This window comes from Chiloscyllium punctatum, chromosome 18 (assembly GCF_047496795.1).
Source record: "Chiloscyllium punctatum isolate Juve2018m chromosome 18, sChiPun1.3, whole genome shotgun sequence".
NCBI lineage: Eukaryota > Metazoa > Chordata > Chondrichthyes > Orectolobiformes > Hemiscylliidae > Chiloscyllium > Chiloscyllium punctatum.
The window spans coordinates 94593961-94620562 of NC_092756.1; the positions used below are offsets into that span (position 1 = coordinate 94593961).

General features: G+C 43.5%; 1 protein-coding gene across 7 annotated transcripts in view; it reads left to right on the forward strand.

Moving 5' to 3' along the window:
* The first annotated feature begins 3177 nt into the window (after positions 1–3177).
* ppfia3 (PTPRF interacting protein alpha 3) overlaps positions 3178–26602 on the forward strand; it is a 129594-nt gene continuing 106169 nt past the window's right edge. For 3 of the 7 annotated variants that reach the window (XM_072588826.1, XM_072588827.1, XM_072588830.1), the window contains exons 1-2: positions 3215–3456; positions 15999–16369. In XM_072588826.1, coding sequence (XP_072444927.1) covers positions 16136–16369 — 234 coding nt within the window. In that variant the 5' untranslated portion in view covers positions 3215–3456; positions 15999–16135. The other 4 variants (XM_072588824.1, XM_072588825.1, XM_072588823.1 and 1 more) reach the window with 3 other exon arrangements.

Genomic DNA, 26602 nt, shown 5'->3' on the forward strand with positions numbered 1-26602 from the left:
CTGAATGGCCTATTCCTGCTCCTTTACCTCATGGTCCAACTGCCCATTAGAATGTCTGCTTATCTTCTTTGGAAGGAGGCTTATCTCACGGTTTTAATGAACCTTGACCCAGACTCACCTCTGCTAATTTTTCTTTGCATTTTTTGTGTGGTTCCATCAATGGTATGATATTTACACAGCATCACTCTCTGATCAACTTGTTTTTCTGACAAATGATATCTTTCATCTAGTGCACTGTGTCTGTTTAAATCAGTACTTCATTCAGACACAATGTCACCAGTTCAGTTGCTCAGCGATATATACACATGTCCCTTCAGAAAACATGAAGAAATGGCCCAGTGTTTTTCTGTTGATTAGACCACCATCTGATGACTAACCTTTCTGCAGAGCATGCTCCATATTTTTCTTCTTCCAGCAAATTCAACACTTCCACCTACAGAGTTTTGAGAATCAGTGGTGCCAGGTTTTAGGTGATTGACAGAAGACCCAATGGCAAAATCAGGAAAAATGATTTCAGGCAGCAAGAGGCTGGACATGGGAACACGCTGCCTGCAAGTGTAGTCAAACTGTGACTTTCAAAAAGGCATTTGATAAGCACTTGAGAAAAGAGTTTTGTATAGGATCACAGGGAAAAAGCTGGGGAGTGGGAAAATGCTCATGTGGACAATCAACACTGATACGATGGGCTGAATGGTCTCTTTCTGTGCTGAAATCATTCCATGATTCTGTTTCATTAAAAGCATTGTGATGAATTTCAACAAAGCAACATGTAACCAGTAAGCAGTATTTAATATTTTACTTCCACTGCCCTGCTCAATGCCACAACAATGGCAGTGATAAAAGGAAGCATTAAGGAAAGCATTTGTAGAAGACTGTTGTAGCAACAGAGACAATGCTGATTACAACACAATAAACTGACCATAATAAACAAAAACAGGCCATCCATAAACTAGATTAAATATGGTCCATTAGTGGAAATACTCTATTTAAAATTGCCAGGTGCTTCCACAGTAGGGTGACAGGGTCCTAACCAATCCAAAGACAGGAAAGGGGAAGGAGGTGGGAGAGGAGACAATGTGACAAAGTTTGCTGCATTGTGTGTAGAAGGCTGGCCCTCCTAAATTAAACTGATGTTACAAAGAAACTGTGGAACCTAACAATCATCAAGTGAGGTGCAATACATTCAAAACGAAAACTCTGCTCTTGCTGAAATAAAATAAAAAATGCTGCATATAGGTGGCTCAATCTGGCAAAACCAGCAAAGTAGGCAGACAGGCTGCAGTTTAGAACAGTGGAACCCTTTAGTATAATAGGCAGGGCTTTTGCTTGAAATATCGATTTTACTGCTCCTCGGATGCTGCCTGAACTGCTGTGCTCTTCAGGCTGCCCCTTTAGTATAATAGCTACGCTGATATTAATAAAACCTTTACTAACCAGACATTTATTGCAATGCCAAGGCATACGAGGCCATTGGCCGAGTGTTTGAAAATGGGATTAGAATAGTTAGATGTTTCTGACCAGCGAGGACGCAATGGGCTGAAGGGCCTTTTGCTATGCTGTAGAATTCCATGACTCTAAAAGGTCTCCTTATGCACCACAACACTTCTGTGATTTTGAAGGGGAGAATGCAGGCTGATGACTGCGTGTAAATAGCTTATTTTGCGACATGCATTCCCATCATATCTTCCAAGGTAGCTTAGAGGAACCTGGACCTTTTAAACCTGGGCATTTTTTTTGGCTCATGTACAGTCACAATGTGCTGAATGGTCTCCTGCTGCACTGAACACTTGTAATTTTGCATGTTTCATATTACACTGTGGAGCAGGCTCAAAGGGGATGAACTGCTTATGCTTCTCCTCGTTCTTATGAATGCATACTGATGATTGCATGCAATCAAAGGCTTATTCCCACCCTATCGTCCAAAAAATTGAGAGATCATTTTGGGACAGGTTGCTGGAAAGTGAATCTCACAAACCTGAGAATTTGTCTTTGCCTAGGTGCAGATATAACAGGATGAATGGCCTCCATATACATCAAAATGCTTCTGTAATTTTTAAAGGGGAGAGTGCAGGCTGACGACTTCTGGGAAAAGCCTTATGTCTGAGCATGCATTCCCATCCTAAATTCCGTAATGAAGGGGAGATTGAATCGGGACAGCTTGCAGGAATCTGGACCTTTTAAAACTGGGCATCTTTTGGCTGAGTTGCAGACGTAATAGGCCAAATGGTCTCCATCTGCACCAAATACACTTCTGTGATTTTGGAAGGGTTTAAGGGTGGCATGATGGCTCAGTGGTTAGCACTGCTGCCTCACAGCACCAGGGAGCCGGGTTTGATTCCACCCTCAGGCGACTGTCTGTGTGGAGTTTGCACATTCTCCCTCTGTCTGCGTGGGTTTCCTCCTGGTGCCCTGGTTTCCTCTCACACTACAAACATGTGCAAGTCAGGAGGATTGGCCATGCAAAATTGCCCATAGTGTCCAATGATGTGTAGATGAGGTGTGTTAGCTGTGGGAAATGCAGGATTATAGGGTAGGGGGATGTGTTTGCGTCGGTGTTCTTTGGGGAGTCGGTGTGGACTTGTCGGGCCGAATGGCCTGTTTCCACAAGGTAGGGATTCTAATGACTCAATACAGGCTGACGACTGCAATGCAAAAAGCTTTTTATCTGAGCATGCATTCCATCCAAGTTCCCGAACGAGGGGGATAGCTTGCAGAAACGTGGACCTATTAAAATTGGTCATTTTCTGACTGTGTTGTAGACACAATGGGCCGAACGGTCTCCGTTTGCACCAAAACTACTTCTGTCATTTTGGAAAAGGGGGAGAATGCAGGCTGACAACTGCAATGCAAAAGGCTTATTTTGCAGCATGCATTCCCATCCTAACCTCCAAAAAGAGATAGATTCGGGACAACTTGCAGGAACCTGGTGCTGTAAAACCTGAGGCACCTTTTGTTTTGGGGGTAAGTGAAAAGGGGGCATCACGCTCAGGTTTACTGCACCTGGCCCAGCCCAGCGAGGTTTAGGCATGACATCATCCATTGGCAGAGACCCGCCCACCTGCCGCCGCCCCATTGGCCGCAAGCCTGCCGTGTCCCACCCACCTTCGATTGGCCGTCGTAGCTGTCACTCAGGATGATTGACGGCCCGGGGAGCTCCTGCAGTTGATCAGACTGGGCTCCAAGTTGGGAGTTAAAGGTAGGCGGGCATTGCAGGGACGGATTCTGGGAACCTTATCTCTCTTTTTTTCAATGGGAAGTAGTGGATGAGTGAGAGAACCTTTCTAATTTCTATTTTTATATTGTGGGGGAAGGGGGGGATTTAATTGCATTTGCCTAAAATTCCCCCCTCCCATTTTGCAGATTGCAAGGAGAAGAGATGCAGGGGTAAAGGGAAGAAAGAAGGGGGAGAGTAAAAGCTGGAAGCAGGGCGAGAGCTGGAATCCTGGCTCGTAGGATGTGAGTATATAATGCATGCCATTGAGATTATGGGTTGATAAATGGGTGCTTTTTTTCCAGCACGTTTTTATTTAAGGATTACAAGGTTCTTGATGTTTGGGGAGGGAGTTGGAGCTGCTTTCAAGTGAGATTTCTACAGAATTGTCCCTAACATCACGATTTTTTTTCTTGCAATTTTTTCTCTTCAGTTATAACGTGCAGGAGTGTGGGGCCACTTGCTGAAGGGTTGAGGGATGGTCTGTTTGGTGGGTGCATGTGTGTCTGCGTGTTTTGATTTTTTTTTCATTGCAATCCTCTTCCCCACCCACCCTCCCCCCATTCCCCTACCTTCCTGACATCCTGCTGAGAGAGATATTCACGACTCTGATTCAGGATGAAGGGTACATTCAGTGATTTGTGGGGCTGGAGATTAATTGCCTTTTTTTTCTTTTGCAAGGGGAGGATGAGAGAGAGAGCAAATTCTATCTGTAAAATGCACTTTGTGTTTGATAACTCGTCTATGTAAAGAGCCAATCTGTGTAACTGTGTATGCATCTTTTGGAAATACAAATAGTTTAAGTTTAGAAATAACCAGAATTTATGTAGGGCGCAGATAATCAATGATTTCCCACCCCCTAGATTTTAACTGGATCTCTGTCATGTAAGATCCACTGGGTTTCAGATTCCTTTGGTCCGTGCACCAAAAACAAATCTAGTCCAAAATATGTACCGTTTCAGTGATTAGGGAGGGGATGTCTGGTAAAAGAGGAGGATATTTTATATAGATATCCTGCATTTAAAACGTGATAGTTTTTAAATACCTGCATTTGCTGCACCGCCTTGATTGCTAACACCGCCTGTCAGAGATTTAAATCCATATATCACTGACTTGCTTCCATTACTGGCTGATCAGGATCCGACTGTGCTTTTTAAAAAAAAATGCAGTGCTTAGGTGTATATAAGCATACTTTTTCTTTTTTTTTAAAAAAAAGCTAAATTCATCGCTACTTTCAGAATGCACGGATTTAAATTCATCTCTAGCTAGTCTGTTATCAATGATTATTGGTGCTAATCGCGATTTGTAGGGAGCAATTTATTACCAGTAAGTACATAGCCACGCATGATTCTTTTCAATGCGCTAGGTTTATCATAACTATATTGTACCCCATTGGTATTTGAACGGCGTCTCTGCAGTGATTAACTCGGAAGATAATTGTGATGTGTTGGTCTGCAGACCATAATGATGGATGCCTTTGAGAAACAATTCAGAGTCCTGTGAATATAATTTGAAAGGTGACTTGGGTGACAATCTGCAGTTTAGTTTCCCCTGCACTATTGGAGAAGAATCACTTATGTAACCCCCCTCCAAACACACTCTAGTTGAACCAGTGCAGAATGGGGCCATGTGTATTTGCATTTGTATATCTGACTGCTCACAGTACCACTTAAATTTGCATTCCTGTGAATACAGTCATTGGATGCTGTTTGATCTGTCAATTTGTTTTGAAATAGAAACTGACAAATGGAATAATTGAATTTTGAGTCTGGTGAGAAGATTACTTTAAGATTTGAGTTTTTGTTTGAAAGAGGATGGTCATTGAGTTGGACAAAACGTGTGAGGCGAGGCTTTTTCAGATCATGAAAGAGTCAGGCCAAATGGCCAGTTTCTGTGCTGTAAATTGTGTCGTGATTGCTGATTATCCTTCACTGGAAGTGTGATCTTGTCCAGCTTGTAGGTTCCTTCATGGATGCTAGCATCAAGCCCTCCTGCTTTCAGACAAACTTGGGAGTGTGGCTGAACAAAGAGACCTTAGAGTGCAGGTTCATAGTTCCTTGAAAGTGGAGTCGCAGGTGGACAAGATAGTGAAGAAGGTGTTTGTTAGGCTTGATTTTATTGGTCAGTGCATTGAGTATGGGAGTTGGGAGGTCATGTTGTGGTTGCACAGGACACTGGTTAGGTCACTTTTGGAATACTGTGTTCAGTCCTGGTCTCCCTGCTCTAGGAAAGATGTTGTGAAACATGAAAGGATTCAGAAAAGATTTCCAAGGATGTTGCCAGGGTTGGAGGGTTTGAGTTATAGGCAGAGGCTGAATAGGCTGGAGCCTTTCTCCCTGGAGTGTTGGAGGCTGAGGGGTGACCTTATAGAAGTTTATAAAATCATGAGGGGCATGGATAGGGTGAACAATCAAGATCTTATCCCTAGGTAGGGGTGTCCAAAACTAGAGGGCATAGGTTTAAGATAGGAGAGGAAAGATTTAGAAGGGACAGAAGAGACAAATACAATATTTAAAAGGTGTCTGGTTGGGTACATGAATAGGAGGGGTTAGAGGGATATGGGGAAAATGGGACCAGATTAATTTAGGATATTTGGTCAGCATGGACGAGTTGGACCAAAGGGTCTGTTTCTGTGCTTAACATCTCTACGACTGACTGCTAATGAAGAGAATGCTCATTGACCACTTATTTGTTGTTGGGAACAGCATCCTTCTTCCCCACCCCCCACCTCATTGCAGGGGATGTCCAAATGGGAATGTCTGAGACATGAACTTGCATCTTCCGAGTACTTCAGTACTGTAGCTAATAGCTTTCTCTTCTTTTGGCTCATTTAATGATTAATTCATTCATTTTTAATAAATGTACTAGTCAGCAGTTTTTCCTCTTGTATAGCGTAGTGGTGAATGTGTGTGTGTGTCTCTCTTTCTTCTGGATAACTGATTGAAGTAGCAGGTAAGAGGGTCCTGTCAGGGGCTGTAGATGTAAGGGTGGTATATTGCGATTTGTCTGTCTTCTTGGGCTAGACAAGATTGTATTCTGAGCTGTGTCCAAGAACAGACTGCACACTGAGTGAGTTTTAGTGTTATTAACCAACCACTGACACGTAATCCAGGCAAACAATGGACAGTTTGTTCAGTGTGCTGTTAACCAACAATTGTGCAGTGTACTAACCGTGTATGCTTGCAAGAAGCTAGGACACTCCTGGATTCTGTAAAAACAAGTTGTTTCAGGGATTAAAAATCAGCTGTCAGCAATTCATTACTGACAAATTGACCTGGGACAATCTACATTAACGTTCAGTATCCAAGAGCGGCAATTTGGATGGAAATGCTACTCCTATGGTCATTGACCACAGAAGGATGAGGCCAGATGGCACCTGGAACTGCACTGTTGTCATTAAGACTTTGGGAAAGTGCAAAGGTCAGCCTAGGAGGATCTTGCATATATGTTGCACTTTTCAAAATGTATCTTACAGTCATTGCAGTGTAATTACTGTTGTAATCTAGGAAATATGGCACACAACAAACTCCCATAAACAACAGTGTGATAATGGTGAGATCATCTGTTGTGGTGTTGATTGAGGGATAAACATTGCTCAGGACACCAGGGATAACTTGCTTTCTTTGAAACAGAGCCATTTTGGTCTTTTATCGTATCACCTTGATTTAATGTCACAAGTGAAGCCGGGCCACCCACAAATCAGTTTGCAAGTTGGAACACCATGCAGGATAATATAAAGCAGGCACTCTTAAGTACACAAAATGTACATATAACAGGTCTTTAAAATTACATCCCATGTAAGATTGTGTTCATAAGTATGAACATTCATAAATCAGGGACCCACGTACCACCTCCAGAGTGACTTTGCAGTGTCAGCCACGATGGTTCGATGGTTCAGTGGTTCACACTGCTGCCCCACAGCGCCAGGAACCCGGGTTCAGTTGCACCCTTGGGTAGCTGTCTGTGTGGAGTTTGCTTGTTCTCCCTATGCCTGCATGGCTTTCCTCCCACAGTTCAGAGATGTGCAGGTTAGGTGGACTAACCATGGGAAATTGCTCATAATGTGCAGGCTAGGTGGGTTAGCCATGGGAAATGCAGGGTTACAGGGATAGGGTTGGGGGGATTGGGTATGGAAGGGTTGGTATGGACTTGATGTGCTGAATGGCCTGCTCCCACTGTAGGGATTCTATGATTCTAAAACTCTGGAATTGTACAATCATACAGTACAGAAAAGGTCCTTCCACTAAATCTACAATTTCCACTTCCCTGTACTAGGTCTTGAATGTTATGACATTTCAAGTGCTCATCCAAGTACTACTTAAAAGTTAAGGTTTCCCACCTCAACTAAACTCCCAGGCAGTGCATTCCAGGCCCACATCGTCCTCTGTGTGAAAATGTTTTCTGAAGTTGGTCTTGAACTTAGAATCTTGCAAATTGTCAGGTGAGACTGCTACCAAGTGAACAAGATGACTCTCAAGATAGATTTATTTTATCCTTCATTAAACCCAAAAACTGTTTGTATTAACTTCAAGGATCCTGCTCAATCTCCCACTTCAACTCCAACGCAGGGACTATACCTCAAAGTTGTTAAATTGTATGTAGAGAGGTTTGGAACATGTCAGGGTCATGAAGGATTCTGTATGAATACCACTTTCTTTGCTACAGGTAGAGGATTGAACATGTGGTCCAAAAGGTGAATTTTAAACTAAGGATGGTCAGTTATGTAATGAGGCTGAGGCTTGGGGAGTGCTGGGACAGGTTAGTTGAATGGTTTCCCATCATCATGAAGTAAAGGGAGTTAAGTCAAGGACAAGAATTTGAATGTGAACGAGAACATGATATTGGAGTGCAGTCTATTCAGTGATTTTTGAATTGATGAGCAGAGGGATTGGTTGTCTGAGGGAGCACAGCCAAATGGTAGTGTAGTATGGTTTGTCATAATTCATGTAATTATTCTCACTGAACTGTGAGAGAACACCGAGTGACACAATTATAGGTTTTGTCTTCAAACTTGATATGTGCTCTTGAGATGACTTGTACTGTGTGTTCTTGGCCTCAGATACTCAGTCTGGAGGCATATTGGTACCTGCGTGCTCTCTCTTGCCCATCTTCCTCCATCAGCAAAGGGAGAGCCAAAGTACATAATTGATCTGTTGGTGGGCTGCTGAAAATAGCTGGGCACATGGGAAAGGACTTGCGATGTGGACAACTCAATCCAGTCTCGCGTGAATTAGTAATTTGACCCTTGGGTAGCAAACTGAGCTAAGCACAGTCTTCTGGTGATGCTACTATTTTGCACAATGGGTCAGCATTAGATGCTTTAGAACAAGCACTTCTGGGTATGTGTGCAAAGGGCAGATTTAGTGTTTGTTCTGATCCACATCTGAGCATCCTTGGGCTGTGCATCTCTCTCTCTCTCTCTCTCTCTCTCTCTCTGATTTTTTTTCACTCACTATCATACCATGCAGCTTATTCTTACAAGGCATACACTCCTTTATGTCCTTTCCCCTCCTACATCCCCAAGCCCTCTTAATGTCATTCTGATACTTTTGATGTTTCTTATTTTTACTTTATTTGTTCGTCAGTGTGGGTGTTGCTTGCTATGCCAATGTTTATTGCCCATCCCTCAGTCACACAGCAAAGGTGCTGGTGAGCTATCTTGGCCAGTAGCTTCATTATTCTTAAATTTGTCCATTGTTTTAGTGCTGTTCATTGTTGAATATTGATTGTTTTCATCGTCAAAAACGCCAGGTTGTGGCAATGGAAGTTTTTTAGCAATTTTTTACAACAATACTTATTAGCATCTTGGTTTTGTAGATCAGTTTCAGCACAGGGTTAGAGACTGAAGCTCCCTCCCACTCACTTAGACTGAAAATAAAGCCTCCTTTATCACTAACCCCATTTAAACACTCCCTGGACAGGTACAGCACAAGGTTAGGTAGATAGTTCAACTTTCTCTGCACAGCGTCACCAAAGTTTCCAGTGAGGATTGGGAGAGTGGTCGTGTGTGTAATTTGCTGATTGTGTTGATGAAAGAAGAGATCTATCTGCAGTTGCAAGGATCTAATTGTTCCATTTCACTCCACTGGCACCTGTTGCATCCTATTTGTAGAATCATACAATCCCTACAGTGCAGACACAGGCCATTTGGCCCACTGAGTCTGCGTGACTGTCCGCACAGAGCATCCCACCTAGATGCACACTTGCCCTGCCATTACTGTCCTTGTAGCCCCATGTCTACCATGGCTAACCCACCTAGCCTGTGCATCCTTGGACACTTTGGGCAGTTTAGCACGGCCAGTTCACCTACCTTGCACATCTTTGGACTGTGGGAGGAAAGCCATGCAGACACTGGGAGAATGTGCAAACTCTACACAGAGTCACCTAAGGCTGGAATTGAACCTGGGTCCCTGGCACTGTGAATCAGCAGTGCCAACCATCATGCCGCCGTATTTATAATTTTTAACAAAAAAACTTGCCGTTTTTGTAGCCATTTACAGCCACCAGATAACTTGTAGCACTTTACAGTGAATCGAGTACCTATTGAAATGTGTTCACTGCTTTAGTATCAGAATAGTCAAATTTATGCACAGCAAGTTCCCACTAACAGCAATGTGATCATGATCACTGCTATTTTTGTGATACAAATTAAAGAATAAAGATTAGCCAAGGTACTAGGTGCTGTTCTTTGAAGTACTTGACTATGGGGCTTTATCCATTCACCTGGTAGTGGTGGTGGCAGGGGGTTCTTGCTTTTAATGTCTGATCTAAAAGGTAGTGGCTATAGCAGTGCGGCACTCCGAGTGTTGCACTGACTGTGAGCCTTGGTTTCCCTGTTTGAACTGCTGGCATGGGTCCTGAACTCACAACCTTGTGACTCAGAGGTGAGTCTGCTACCCACTGAGCCAGGACTGACATAACTGCATCGCATTCTGTCATTTGCTTGTTAATCATCAATTATCGCCTGCCACTTCAGTGCCAATTTCCCTTCTTCCAATTGAATGTAACGAGACATGACATCTGTACAAGTGTGAGGAAAATGACAGTCAAGCACTGTCTTTTCTACTGGCTGACTAGAAGCTCAGTCTTGAGGGTCAAAAGTGAGCTGTAGTCAAACTGCCAGTTGCATCTGATTCACAGGGCTGTGAACGTCTGGATGAGTATTGGCCAATTCCACGGGGGGTTTTCCTCCTAAATATCTCTCCCTTCTGACATGCCTGAAGTAAAAGGTGCTGGTGAGAGGAAGGCCTCCATAATTCTCAGCTTTGCAGTCTCAGGATAATAGGTTTTTTTTAGTAGGATCATAAATTTTATTGGGAATGTAGTGTTGAGGGTACAAGTGGATTGTTCACAATTTTATTGAATGGCAGAGCTGGCTGGAAGGACTAAATGGCCTGCTTTTGCTCTGAATTGGGGATGTGTGGATTAGGCATGCGAGGGTGCATGTGTTGTGTGTGTACCTGCCTGAGTGCTGGTCTGTGGTATGTGCGTGTGTGGCTCCCATGTGATACATTGTGTGCAGATTGTTATGTGTCATACTGTAATCAAAGTGAAGGAAAAGGCATGACCGGAGATTTTGGGAACACTGTTAATTATCACATGGTTACTACACATTATGAGGAAGGAGTTTCCAAATCAAAGAAATCATAAGTTTTTTACAGTAATCTGCTTCCCGCTTAGTGCCTGGTCCTCTTGCAGTTTGTACTAGAACATCTGCAGCCACTTGCAACTGGACAGTGAAGTTAAAAGCTCCATGGAACTGAATTGGAGTCACTTGTGACCAGTATTTGTGACTCTGAACAAACCATGTGTGTTGACTGTATAAGACCACAGACATAGGAGCACAAGCAGGCCATTCAGCCGATTGACTCTGCTCTGCCATTCAATGGTCTCAGTTGTTATCTGCAATGCCAATCTCTTGTTGTAGAGTCATACAACATGGAAGCAGACCCTTTGGTTCAACTGGGCGAAAGTAGGTGCTGGAGATCAGAGTCAAGATTGGAGTGGGTGCTGGAAAAGCATAGCCGGTCAGGCAGCATCCGAGGAGCGGGAGAATCGATGTTTCGGGCAAAAGCCCTTCATCAGGAATCCCATTCCTGCTCCTCGGATGCTGCTGACCTGCTGTGCTTTTCCAGCACCACTCTAATCTTGGCTTCGGTTCAACTAGTCCATACTGACCATGTTCCCAAACTGAACTAATCTCATCTACCTGTGTTTGGCCCATATCCCCTCAAAGCCTTACTATTCATCTACTTATCTAAATGTCTTTTAAATGTTCTAACTGTACCTGCATCCGCCACTTCCTCTGGCAGTTCATTTCACACACAAACTACTGTGTATTAAAAACAAAATAAAGTTGCCCCTTATGTCCTTTTTAAATCTTTCTCCTCTCACCTTAAAAAATGTCCATTAGTTTTGAATCCTCCCACCCTTGTGAAAAGACCCTGCAATTCACCCTATTTATGCCCCTCACTCTCTTTTCCTCATAACTGTCAATTCTGCCTCTGATTAAAAAATATCTCTTGTAATATTATTTCCTTTAGGCCATGTGCCCATTGAGGAATATAAACATCGAAGCAACGTAAGCAGGACAAGAGCAGATGGGGTGTTGCGGCTTGCTCAGGAAGTCTGGCTTACTGTGACACCTCGCATCTATACCTACAAGTTGTCATGGATCGTGATGGTAGAGTCTCCAAATACTTTCTGTCACACAACTGACCAGAAATCTCGACCAATATCAGAGTCTGCCATTTGTGTGCTTTGGAGGGAAGGTGTACTGTCACTGGATTATTAATCCAGAAACCCAGGCTCCCTTTGTAGATTATGTAATTTAAATTCCAAACCTAGTGATGACCATAAAATAACTGGCAATTATCATAAAAATCCATCTTTTCACTATATCCTGAGGGAAAGAAATCTACAATCTTTACAAAATCTGGCCTACGCATGACTCCAAACCCATAGCAATGTGGTTGGCTCTTAACTGTCCTCTGGACAATTAGGGAATTCATCTTCCTCTGTTCCTTCAAGTCCCACTTTGAAATAATTGATTTTCTTCACTTCCATCACCCTCATAGGCAGGGAGTTGCATTTTTTGTTTTTTTTAAAAAAAAGGTTCTGCTCTGCCCAAAAACCCTAGTCCCTGTACCATTGGCTAGTGACAGTGTCTTTAGTTGTGTCCCATCATATGTCAATGCTGATGGGATTGAGCTTTTGAGGTGTATGCATAATCCAAGAGGGTCCCAGACACAGACCTTACTCTCCTGCTGTTGGAGAGAGTTAACAAACCTCACAGATTAACCTGATGTTACATTTAGAGGTGTCTCCTTCTGTGTCTGACTTAATTGACAAATGGAAGTTAGGCGTTGGCTAGCCCCAGTAAGGATGCCAAAAAAAAGAAATGTTTTCTAAAATTCCTTGGCAGCCATTTCAACTATTGTAAGCTCCCACAAACAGGAATGTGATAGTGACCAGATAATCTGTATTTTAAGATGTTAACGTAAGGGATAATGACCAGGAAAGCAATAAGTGAGAAATAAACAATGGCTCAGGAAGAATCTTCCTGCTCCTTTTTGAAATAGTGCCAAGGGATCTTCTCCGTTCACTTGAGAGGTGTCCAAAGCTGTCTCCTCTGACAGTGCAACATTTGGAAGAGGTGATGGCATACTGACATTGTTACTGGAGTAACAACCGAGAGCCCTTGGCTAATATGCTGGGGATGTAGTTTCAAATCCCATCACGGCAGATGGTGAAATTTGAATTCAATGAAAATCTGGAATCCAAAGCTGGCCTAATGACGACCTGATTGTTGTGTAAACACATCGGAATTTACTAATATCCAGTAGGGGAGGAAAACTGTCTTCCTTACTGGACTGGCCTGCATGTGATCCAGACCCATTGCAATGTGTTTGACTCTTAACTACCCCCTGAAATGACTTGGCAAATCGTTCAGCTCAAGGGCAATTAAAGATGGCCAATAAATGCCAGCTTTGCCAGTGATGCCAACATCCCATGAGCATATTTTTAAAAAAACTCTCACTCTCTCTATCCTGCAGTTGTATACTTTGTTGCCTGTTTCATCTACAGCCTGGAGGACACTGTGTAAATCAAATGATAAAATGAGGTGGCGTGTGGTGACTCATGGCTGTGATTGGCACAGTAAAGGGTCACCCATTGAAAGCAGATGAGGAATTTGTTCTCTCAGTTGTTCATGAATCTGTGGAATTCTTTACAGTAAGGACTATCAAGACTGGGCTGCTAAGTATATTCAAAATTGAGATAGATACGATAGGTTTTTAAACAGTAAGGGAATCGAGAGTTATGAGAATCAGCAGGAAAGTGGATTATCAGGACGAAAACCTGGTGTTGTGATTTGTAACTAAGTCTGGACTAGTCAGTTGATTGTGATGACACACTTCATATGTTGTCTCATTGAATGGCAGAGCAGACTTAATGGTGCAAATGGCCTGCTTCTGCTCCTACATCCCTATGGTCTTGTCGTCTTGCCCCTGGAAGTATTGCCCCCACCCCATCATGTCTCTCTTGGTGGTGGAGGGAACCATGAACTGCCCACTACTGTAGCATATTGATGTCATCTGGTAGAAACACTGCCATTGAAGTGACCTCTGTCTTAGGATTCCTAGATCTGTCTGAAAAACGTTATAGTCTGGGGACCACTTCTGACCTTGTATCTCATTAACATTTATCCTTTCATTTGTTGACAGCTGCTTAGGACACACCCTCCTAAGATTTTTTTGTTTAGTCATTTACAGAATGTAGGGGTGGCTGGCAAGGCCAGCATTTGTTACCCATCCCTAACTCCCCCTCGAGAATCCCCTCCCCAAACCCCACCATTGTGCTCTCTGGTGTCACCAGAGGATGCTCTGAGACTGCTGGTTCAAATCCCACCATGGCTGTTGGTGGAATATATATTCAGTTCATAAGTCAGGACTGATTTGGAGATGCCGGTGTTGGACTGGGGTGTACTAAGTTACAAATCACACAACACCAGGCTTTCGTCCAACAGGTTAAATTGGAAGCACGAGTTTTCGGAGCGCCGCTCCTTCATCACGTGGTTCACCACCTGATGAAGGAGCAGTGCTCCGAAAGCTAGTGCTTCCAATTAAACCTGTTGGACGAAAACCTGGTGTTGTGATTTGTAACTAAGTCTGGACTAGTCAGTTGATTGTGATGACACACTTCATATGTTGTATTAATCCATCCGGTTAGATGGAACTGTGGCTTACATGTGATTCTGGCCCACGGCAATAGTTGACTCTTTGAGGACCTTGCCAGCATTGGCCACATCCCATGAAAGAATAAAGATGAATGAAAACTTGCATCTTCGGCCATTGTAAGATGTTTAACAGAGTGAGGAGCAGTGTTCCCTCTATAGCTGTGCTTCTCTGAAGTTCAGCACACCCTGATGAGTGTCCCAATGTGTTGACTTTTGGCTTCAGGGGTTAATGCCATACAGATGATAAAAAAATATTGTGGGTATATTGCTGAAGAGTCTTAACAACCTGAAACTTCACACCAAGTCACATAAGGAGTTATCATGACCAATGGCCGAATGTTTGGCTGAAGATGCAAGTTTTTCTTCATCTTCATTTTCTCATGGGATATTGGCAAGGTCCTCAAACAGTCAACTGTTGCTGTGGGGCCAGAATCTCACTTAGGCCACATTTCCTTCTAACCAGATGGGCTTATACAACATATGATGATGTGTGTCATCACAATCAGCTGACTAGTCCAGACTTACAAATTAAATAATCGTAGAGGTCTGCAGCACAGAAAAAGGCCCATCAAGTCTGCACCAGTCAAAAACAACTGCCTAACTATTCTAATTCCATTTTCCAGCACTTACCCCCAAAGCTTTTAATGCCCTACCTTCACAAATTCATGTCTAACCACTATTTCAATGTTTGAGGATTTCTGCACCTACTACCCTTATTGGCGGAGAGTTCCAGACTCCCACCACTCGGAAAATGTTTTTCCTCACATCCCCTCTAAATCTGCTAACCCTCACTGTCAATGTATGCCCCATGGGCATTGACTCCTCCACCAAAGGGCAAAGCATCTTTCTATGCACTCTCCATAATTTCAAAATACAATTATTTTCAAAGAAGCAAAGGGATTGGAGGAGGCAGAGAATGCTAATGAGGATTTCGGGTGAGTTGTGAAGAAACTTTGGTTTATTTTATGAAGATAAAATATTAACCACTCCTACTCCCTTTTTGTTCTGAAACTGGAGGTAGACAGGACATAAATAAAAATTGCTGGAAAAGCTCAGCAGATCTGGCAGCATCTGTGGATAGAAATCAAGAGTTAACGTTGTGGGTCGAGTGACTGTAGCTCAGGCATGACTTAAGCTCTCCCTCAGAGACAGTTGTGTGTTTTAACTCCAGCTTTCCAGGATAATGTGGTTTTCTATGGCCCGGTCCAATCACCACATCCAGTCAGAAGCAATCTGTGATCTTGCCAACCACAGTCCGTCAGAGGTAGGGACAATCCCACAAGCCAGTCTCAATGCAATAAAGCCACTAACTGCAGCCTAGTTCAGGGGCTAATGAGTGCTATTTCTGTGATATTCTCAAGTTACATATTTGAGTTCCAGTAACTTGTGAAATCATAGAACATCTACCTGTGCTTATTGTTTTGCCTCGGAACATCGTGAATTTCTGATCTTTGAGCATCAACATCCAAAAATTGGGGTAATAGTCTCTTCTCATGAATATTTTTCACCTGATTGTTTGTTTCTTTTTTTTTTGTTAAATTTTTGTTTTAGCCGCTTGGCCTGGGTTTGCTGCATCTCCCCCGCTCCCCACGCGCTCAACCGCTGGGGTCTGACCGTCCTCTCCTCCCTGCACCGCCACTGGCTGCCACCGCATCTCCCGAGGCTTCCAATGGTCTAATTCGGGCAAGATGATGTGCGAAGTGATGCCGACCATTAACGAGGACAACCGACGGGGCTCTCAGTATGGGCCGGATGACGCCAACTTTGAGCAGCTCATGGTGAACATGCTGAACGAGCGCGAGCGGCTGCTCGAGAGCCTGCGCGAGACGCAGGAGAGCCTGGCTGGCGCCCAGCTGCGCCTGCGCGAACTCGGGCACGAGAAGGAGTCGCTGCAGCGCCAGCTCAGCATCGCGCTGCCACAGGTACCAGAATTCTATTCTTCCATTTCTCATTTTGTTTTGAGGTTGCTGGGCCGACCACTGCATGGCCATCAGGTCGAATTCATCTTGCGTTTTGCTTTGACCTCACTTTGAGGTGGATTCCTTCGCTGGTTCTGGTCATGGGTTGTGGGCATCCTTTGGCACGTGACCCTAATGAGCTCCCAAGGCTATTTCGGAAGCCAGTTAAAAGTCAACCAGGTTGCTGTGGGTTTGAAGTCATGTATAGGCCAGACCGGGTAAGGATGGTAGATTTCCTTCCCTATGGACACCAGTGAACCAGATGGTCCCCTAATTATCATAAACAGAAGTTGTTGGAAAAGCTCAGCTGGTCTGCCAATATCCTTGGACTATGGGAGGAAATCAAAGCATCCAGAGGAAACCCACACAGACACAGGGAGAATGTGCAGACCCCACACAGACAGTGTTGAAGATGTGGAGTATTTGTTTAACACCTCTGTCCATCTCCTTATTCCCCGTTATAAATGTTCGTGTCTCAGTGGGGACAGGACCCATGTTTACTTTTGCAAATCATCATCTTTAACCTATTGTAAGCTTTTATAATCTGTTTTTTATTCTCTCACTAGATTACTCTGATTATTGTATTTTTTTTTCCTTGATCAATGTTTTGGCTGCCTTTACTGAATTCAGCTATCCTCCCAGAATGTAGGAAAGGTGTGTGGTCATGACTTTTTATAGGAAGAATCAAAAGGCAGCCTGTTATTTAAATAGAAAGAGGTTCAAAAAAGGTGCAGCACTGTGATCGGCATGTTCTTGTGCATGAAATAGACAAAAAGCATGCAAATGAGGCAAGTAAATAAGAGGCAGAGGGAATTTTGGTGCAAGGGGTTTTTAAGTTTAAAAATAGGGAAGTCTTATTCTGACTATACATGGTGTTGGTCAGACTATCCAGAAGTATCGTAGACAGTTCTGCTTTCCATATTTAAGAAAGGATGTGGAGGCAGCCCAAAAGGCATTCATCAGGTTGATTCCTGTGATAAAGGAATTGATTTATCAAGAATAGCTAAACAAGTTAGACTTCTAGTCATGAGAGTTTAAAGAATGAGGGATGATCTTATTGACACATACAAGATTCTGAGAGGGCTTGACAGGGTCAGTATTGAGAAGATGGTTCCGCTAGTGGGGAAATCTCAAACTAGGGACAGACTTCCAGAATAAGGTGGCACTCATTTAAAGCTGAGATGTGAAGGAATTTCTCTCCGAGAGGATAGTGACTGTCTGAAATTCTCTTCTATTCCCCCAGAGAGTTGTGGAGGCTACATCATTGAAAGGATTTTAAAGTTGAGGTAAACAGATTCTTGAAATATTGAATTGAGAGCAGTGATGCGCTGGTGGGAAGGAAGAGTTGAGGTCTGGGGCAAATCAGTCCTGATCTCATAGAATGGCAGGATAGGTTTCTTGGGCTGAATGGTCTTCTCTTATTTGTGGTGTTCTTATGGAACAATTTATTAGTACGAGTAGAAGTTTGTTAATGGACTAAAAACAAGGTGGAAGAATAAACGTTTTTCAGTTTGGCAAGCAGTGTAACTAGTTGGGTACCAGAAGGATCAATGCCAAGGGTCCTCTATTTATGGTCGAGATCAATGGTTCAAGTGGAATGACCAAATGTAACCTGTCCAGGTTTGTTGATGTTAAAAATTAGCTGGGTGAGTAATCTGGGAGGAGGATGCAAAGAGGCTGCAAAAGATGGCTATGGACAGCGAAAGTGAGTGGGCCAGGATATTACAGATTGAATGTAATATGGAGATATTCAGTGTGGAAGTAAAAATAGAAAAGCAGAACAGAGGTGAGAGACTAGGAAATGATATTCAGAGGGGCTCCGGTGTCCTTTTTATGAGTCACAGAAAGTTAAACGACAGGTGCAGCAAAGGAAGGTAAATACGTCAGTTTTTATCACAAAGTGATTAGAATCAAAGAGTCAAACGTTTTACTGCCGCTAATATAAGGCTTAGGAGAGATGATACCGGAAGTAGTGTTCACAGTTTTGATCACCTTACCTTGGAAAGGCCTTACATCTGCACTAACCGCAGATGTATGGGTGGGTGGTTTGTGATTCAGAGAGACACCAACACCAGAGGTTTAATTCCTGCACCAGCTAAGGTGACCGCAAAGGTCCCACCTTTTCAACCTCTCTCCGGGTCTGGGGCATGGTGACCCTCTAGTTAAATTCACTACCAGTTGTATCTCTCCCATGAGAGAGCAGCGCTATGGATCCTCTGAGACTGTGGAAACTTTATTTACTGCTTTAGAGGAAGAACCTTCAAGTCCAGTCAGCTGATCCCAGTGATGAGGGGTTTGCCCCATCAGGGGAGATTTAATAGACTTGGCTTTTATTCCCTAGAGTTTGAGAATGAGAGGTGGTCTCACTGAAACACTGTGCCAGAATAGTTTCCACTCTGTCTCTGGATGGCACTGTCTCCAAATTAACGTTGGTCCATTTTGGACTGAGTCAAAATAAATGTCATCACTGCAAGAATGGGTCTGTTTTACAGGGCTGTATATACCAAGGCAAGGTTGATATATTTCTGGGCTTGAAGGGATTGGAGAGATGAGAAGAACAGGGCCGGGAAGTCGAGTTGATGAGAATGTTAATTCTTTATATTGAATAGAAATGGTAAAGTGATGAAAATCGGGCACTGGAAGAGACCAGAAGAAGGGAAGGGTGGAGGGTAGTGGGGCTGGAAGAAATTACAGAGATGGGAAGAGGGGTGAACTAGCAGAGGTTGCTATTTGATCAGTATGGCAGATGGGCTAAGGAATGGCAGATGGTTTTGAATGTAGGTAGCTGTAAGGCTATGAATATTGAAACAGGAAACATGAGGCACGTGTGTTGGGTTGGCTGTGACATCTAGATCAGGTTGTCATCTGTGTTGTCAAGGGGATTGTGCTGCCTTGCAACAAGTTCTTGTACAGGCTGAAGAGGTTGGGTAAGGAAGAGGATGCAGATCAGATTTTTGCTTCCCAGATAATAATAATCCTTTTTCTTCCCTCTTGTGCAGCTTCAACAATCTCTGTCAAAAGTGGCATCAGTCTTGGTAATTGGCTTCAATGCCAGACATGTGTCTATGGCAAGCTGTGCCCTGGATTTCTCGATGCTGAGGTTCTTTTTAACAGCACACTCAATGGTTGTGGAGACATATAGAGGGTTAACTTTCTGACACCTGTAAACCAGCCATATCTCTCAGGTGTGGAGGTGACGGGATTAGATTAGATTATTTACAGTGTGAAAACAGGCCCTTCGGCCCAACAAGTCCACACCGACCCGCCGAAGCGCAACCCACCCATACCCCTACATTTACCCCTTAGCTAACACTGCGGGCAATTTAGCATGGCCAATTCACCTGACCTGCACACCTTTGGAGTGTGGGAGGAAACCGGAGCACCCGGAGGAAACCCACGCAGACACGGGGAGAACGTGCAAACTCCACACAGAGAGTCGCCTGAGGCGGGAATTGAACCCGGGTCTCTGGTGCTGTGAGGCAGCAGTGCTAACCACTGCGCCACCGTGCCATCCACAGGATGTTTGGTCTTTGCAAATTGCTCCAAATACATCGCATTCTCAATCTGAGGAGTCTCAAGAACTGAACAGAAATACTTCATTTGATATTGGGAGATGAACGGTTGTCAAACTGAGTGAAGCTCTGGTACCTGAAGATGTAGCAGGCAAAATAGTCCATTCAGCCCATCTCTGCTCTGCTGTTCAATTAGATGATGGCTGATCTGACAATTTTCAACTCCCATTCCTGTCTTTTCCCCATAACCCTCAATTCCCTTCCTGATTAAAAATCTGTCAGTCTCCGCCTTAAGTATACTTAATGACTCAGCATCGACAGACCTCTGTAGTAAAGAATTCCACAGTTTGACTTCTCTCTGAGCGTTGAAAATCCTCCTCAACTCTGTCTTAAATGTGCAGTAGACAGTGGTGTGGTGGCAATACTGTTGGGCTAATAATTCAGAGACTCTGGCTGAAGGTCTGGGGGCAAGGGTTCAATTCCAACCCTTGCAGCTGGTAAAATTTAAACTTGATTAATTGAAAGCAAGTCTCTGTAATAGTGCCTATAAAATTATCATAGGAATCAATCCAATTTGGGGGAATATGGTAATATTACTGGGCCAGTCATGCTCAAGCAAGTGCTGTGGCGTCAGAGGTGAAGTCCTTCCTTGGCAGACTGCGGAGTTTGGATAGATAAATAAGTCTGGAATAAAGCTATTTTTTTGTAATAATCACCATGACAGTTATTGTTGTAAAAACCCATCTGGTTCACTAATGCCCTTTATGGAGGGAAATCTGTCATTCTTGCCTGCTGTGTTTCCAGACCCACAGCAATGGGGTTGACTTTAACTACCCTCTGAAATAGCTGGTCGAGACACTGTTCACGGGCGGACGCTGCTGTTACCAATGACTCCCAAGTACTGTCAGTAAATGTTTTAAACACTCTTAAATCTTGAGCGCCTAATCTAACTTGATGCTTTTCAGCACTTTTGGCAGTGAGATCAAACCAAGTTTTCCTGTTCAGGTGGATGTTACTCCTTTTTCAAGTCGTGTCTCAGTTATTCCGACTAATCGGAACAAAACCATGGTTCAGGCCCACCATCGTGCATCTTTTTGATCCCAGGCCTCAGGAGAAGATGCTATCTCAGGGGATAGAGAGTGAAGTTTCGATGATTCTTGAGGGAGAAGTTGAGCAATGGGCTGAAGCAGCTGAAGGCACCTCCAACAGTAATGGAGCAATGAAAGCTCCCAATCCACAGAAATGGTGGGAGAGAGAGAGAGAGAGAGAGAGATCTCTGAGGGTGGTGAGGCTGGAAGAGGTTACAGAGACAAGGCTGGGTTACACCACAGAGGGTTCTGAACACAAAAACATAAATTTTTAAAAATGAAGGCCTGACTTGACCAGGGGTCAGTGTGAGATTAGGGGTGACAGGAAATGGGATGAGGTGTGTATTTGAATACAGCCATCAGAATTTCAAATGAGTTTAACTGGCCGTTTATCTGTATGTGGGATCTTGCTGTGGATAAACTAGATGTCCTGTTTAGTAAATGCCCATCCGTGATTGCACTTCAAAAGAATTTGGGCAGACTTTGGGAAAGCTGTGATCTAAATGCTTGCTTTCTTCAAGCTGGAAAAGATGTTGTGTGGTCATTGGATGTTAACAGCTCCCATTGTAGACCAGCTCCTTTTCAATACATCTCGAGGACAATTTTAATTAAAAACCTTAGCTAGTTAGTTAAATCCAGTATTTTGTATCGGAGCTCCTTTACTCTGGAGAGGTGTCTTTTTATTGGTGGAATTTAGGTTATGGAGGTTTCAGCCGAGCAGAAACAAAAGAACAAAAGGTTGCCTTGCCTGAGTGTTCTGGCTGTCGAACTTGTCATTTTGTAAATAATATCATATACAAGTGAGAGGGAGAAAGAGGCTTTTTTTCAAAAGAGCAGAATCAAACTACCTTGCACCATCATTGACATTAATGCTGTGCCTTGGGTAAAGTACAATAACTGGCACTTTCTACAAAGCACCTGATGTTAATCAGGTATGCTGTAGTCATAAAGTTAGAGCACTGAAGGAGATCATTTGAACCCCGTGTCTGTGGTTCTCTCCCAGCTATTCAAATTGTTCCTTTCCCTATACCCTGCAAATGTTTGACTTCTAATACCCTTTTATAGAGTCATAGAGATGTACAGCATGAAAACAGACCCTTCGGTTCAACTCGTCCATGCTGACCAGATATCACACCTAATCTAGTCCCACTTGCCATCACTTGGCCCATATCCCTCCAAACCCTTTTTATTCATATACCCATCCAGATGCCTTTTAAATGGTGTCATTGTACCAGCGTCCACCACTTCCTCTGGCAGCTCATTCCATACACGCACCACCCTCTGAATGCAAAAGTTGCCTCTTGGATCCCTTTTATACCTAAATCTATGCCCTCTAGTTCTGGACTTCCCCACCCCAGGGAAAAGACTTTGTCTGTTTATCCTATCCATGCCCTTCATGATTTTATAAAGGTCACCCCTCAGCCTTCGATGTTCCAGGGAAAGTAGCCCCAGTATTTTCAACCTCTCCCTATAGTTCAAATCCCCCAACTCTGGCAACATCCTTATAAATCTTTTCTGAATCCTTTTAAGTTTCACAACGTCCTTCCGATAGAAAGAAGACCAGAATTGCATGCAATATTCCAAAAGTGCCTAACTGATATTTTATACAGCTGTAACATGGCCTCCTATCTCCTCTATTCAGTGTTCTGACCAATAAAGGAAAGTATGCCAAATGCTGCCTTCACTATCCTATCTACCTGCGACTCCACTTTCAAGGAGCTAAGACCATCTCTTTCTCCTCTTTCCTCTTCTTTGCTCTTCTCCCTCTGTTCTGTCTCTTTTTTTCTCTTTCACACTGTCTCTCACACACCCTTTATTCACAGTCTCTCTCTCACACCCATTTTGTTTTTAATACCATCTCTCTCTCTCTCTCTCTCTCTCTCTCTCTCTCTCTCTCTCTCTCTCTCTCTCTCTCTCTCTCACACTCTTTCGCAGTCTGTCTCACTCTAACTCGCCTTCACTCTGCCCCACCGTTGGGCAAATCAGATTGTATCTACCTGCTGCATTTGAAAACAATGGTTAGCACTGCAGCCTCACAGCACCAGAGACCTGGGTTCAATTCCCGCTCAGGCGACTGTCCGTGTGGAGTTTGCACATTCTCCCTGTGTCTGCGTGGGTTTCCTCCCACAGTCCAAAAATGTGCAGGTTAGGTGAATTGGCCATGCTAAATTGCCCGTAGTGTTAGGTGCAGGGGAAAATGTAGGGAAATGGGTCTGGGTGGGTGCGCTTCGGCGGGTTGGTGTGGATTTGTTGGGCTGAAGGGCCTGTTTCCACACTGTAAGTAATCTAAATCTAAATGTTCCTTGTTTTGCTGTCAATTCCTTTGCCAGCCATCTGAAATCAGAATTCTCTGGTTCTCAAATCTCATGGCAATGGGCACAGTTTCTTCTTTGTGAGTCTGTCTGGACTCCTCATGATTTAAAACATTCCCATTAAATCACCTCTCGACTTTGTGAGGTGAATAGCTTACCCAATATGTCCACAAAACTGAAGAGCCTTAGACCGTGAGCCCTTCTCCCCAATCTTTTCTGTTCCTTCTTCAATGAGTTTAAATTCACTTTAAATTAAAGTTTTTAAATTTGTAATGTGCAGTGCCAGGAATTTGAGACACAGTACTGCAGTTGAGATTGAACAGATTCATCGTAATGTTCTTGGTTTTTGAACACTTTTGTGAACTTCCAAGCCTTTATAAATTTTTTTAAGCTACTTCGCCAAACATCCCAGCCACCCCTCAACGATTTACAGATTCCCAACATATAACCCCTGGTCTGTTTCCTGTATCCTTTTTAGTATAGTTGCTCCTCATTCTTCTAACCAAAATGTGCCATCTGGACTCTCCGCACTAAAGTTCATCTGCCATGTGTCCATCTATCCCATGATCTGCTTCCATCCTCATGACGTTGGGCGCAGTCCTTTTCCGCAATGGGCTGAAGGGCCTGGTCCTGTGCTGTACTGTTCAATATACGTCCATATCATATGTCATCTGCATGTTTTGAAATTGTGCCCTGTAAGCTCAGGTCTAAGTCATTAACACAAATCAGGACAAGAAGTGTTCCTAGTACTGATCTCTGGGGAGCTACAGTGTACCTTAGCCTTCACTCTGAAAAATAATCACGCCACTCCTTTCTGATCCCTGTCACTCTGCCAGCTTTGTATCCATGCTGCCTCATGTTGGGAATAAAATTGCGTAATAGTAAACAGAAAAATGTTTAATCCAATTCCAAAGGATCATTTTTAAACTGAAATTCCAATATCGTTAATAGTAAATCAGCTACAGTGCCATAGAATCATACAGTACAGAAGAGACCCTTCAGCCCATTGAATCTGTATATCACCAAAGCTACAGTAGGCCCACTTTCCAGCACATGACTGATTTAGCTTTGAATGTTATGATTCTAAAAAGTGGAAATGATTTTCCTCATGTACCCTCTGGTACTTTTACCAGTCATCTTAAATCTCAGGTGTTTTAGTTTTTTGTATCCTGTACTTGTTCTAATGGGGGAAAGAATATGAAGGATCCTTTTACTCCACCTGCTCCCTCTGTTTTAACCTGAGCTCTGGGGTGAGAAGTTCAATTAAGGTCCTACCTGTCTTCTCATGTGCACAAAAGATCCTGTGACTCTGTTTCAAAGAGCAAGGGAGTTCCACCCCCTCAATGTCTCGCTCAACTTCTTACCCTTAACAAACATCGCAAAACTAAATTATGTAGTTTTTTTTTCATTGTGTTGTGAGATCCTACTGTGCACATATTGGTCTTCTGTTATGACAGTTATTATAACTTCCAACTAAAAGTGCTTCCTAGGCTTCAAAGTGCTTATGGATGTCCTGAGATAGTGGAAGGTGCTAGATAAATGCATGTCTGTTTTTTGTTTTTCCTTTTTTTTGCCTGAAGGGTTAATATGTTTTCCACCTCTTGTGTTTGCTGTCGCAGTCAAATGAATATTATCAATGTTTTGCAACACTCAGCCATTTATCCAATTAAAAGCACACTGTCCGTCAGATTTAATGTTTAATTCCTGGAATTGTCTTTGCGTTGGCCAATGTTCAGGGAAGCATTACACCAGTGGCCTTTTTGAAGATGGGGGTTTGGACACAGTCTAACTGTAATCACATAGCTGATGAATGGTAGATTGGAATGACTTGCTTCAACTTGCATCCACCCACCTTCCTAACGTTTAACGACAGCTTTGGAATCATTCCACCAACTCTCTGTAATCGCAACTGACTCATCATCGAGGAACGAACCAGCTCCCACATCCTGAAATTGCTGAATATTTCAGATATGGTTGGTAGTCGGTCATCCAGACATGAGGTTACCAGGCACCCTGGATTTCTCTGTGTTAAGCAGCAAGATGCTCATCAACCACCTTCAAGACAGATAATTGTTACCAATTTGACAAATACTTAAAGCGCTTCTTGTTTTGATTCATTCATGGAAGAGGTATGTAGCTGGCTAGGCCAGCATTTATTGCCCATCCTTAATCGCCCAGAAGCAGTTAAGAGTCAATCACATTGCTGTGGGGTCTGGAGTCACACGTGGCCCAGACAAGGGCAAGATTTCCTTCCCTAAAAGAGCATTCATAAACTGGTTTATCCTGACAATCAAGAGTTGCTGTAAGGACATCTCTTTATTCCAGACACTTCTTTTTCAAAAAAAAAGAATTGAGTTTAAAATTACACTATCTGCTACGGTAGGATTCAAACCCATGTCCTCAGAACATTTGCCCTTGGATTACTAGCTTAGTGGCATCATTGATATGCCACCATCTACCTCCCCAACTGAGTTGCCATCATTCTGCATTTAATATGCATAGCTATGTACCAACCACAGTGGCGCCATGATAGCTGCTTGGTGTGGCCTTAAGTTAGAATTTGAATGCCAGGTTTCTAATGCCCACTCAGTGCTGAGTGTCATTATGTTGCACTGAGACAGCATTTGTAGGCAAAACAATTGATGATATCGCTCCCAAGCTAAGCAGGGGAGGAAATGAACCAGATCTACTCATGTCTGGATGAATGCAGAAGGCGGGTAGGGATGGTCAGGGTGGTGTGTGAAGCCTTCCCATGTGGAACAGTCCTGCCACTTCATTGAAATCCCATCTGTGAAGAATGGCCTGTGCCTGCATGGGATTGTTTTGACCCTGGCACCGGTTGCCACCCAGCAAGTGGTAGAGAGGGTGTGTTGCTGCAGATTCAGTTGACAGATTGCCACCCAGCCTGGGAGCTCTGATTATAGCAACAGCTCAGAGTGGCTTAATCTGCCTACGCAACAATGTTGTTGGCTCTGAATGAATATATCCTGATGGCAAGATGAAATTCTGGAACGCTCATGGCAATTGTGTGCAGTGGGCCATGCTGGAACTTGCTTCCCTCACACATGGAGGGCATTGTCAATGAAATCTTATCCGATTAAGGATACAAGGAATCGGTCCTGTTGTCAGAAAGGAGGAAGATAGTGCTGCAGTGGGTAGAGAATGTCAATTTACATCCAAAAATGACAGCAAAATCCAATCAGCCATGGTCGGATGTTCGTCGGTCTGTTGGTACCGTCTGCTCCTTTGGTGGATGTGAAAGGTCCCAGGGTCATAATTTTGGGG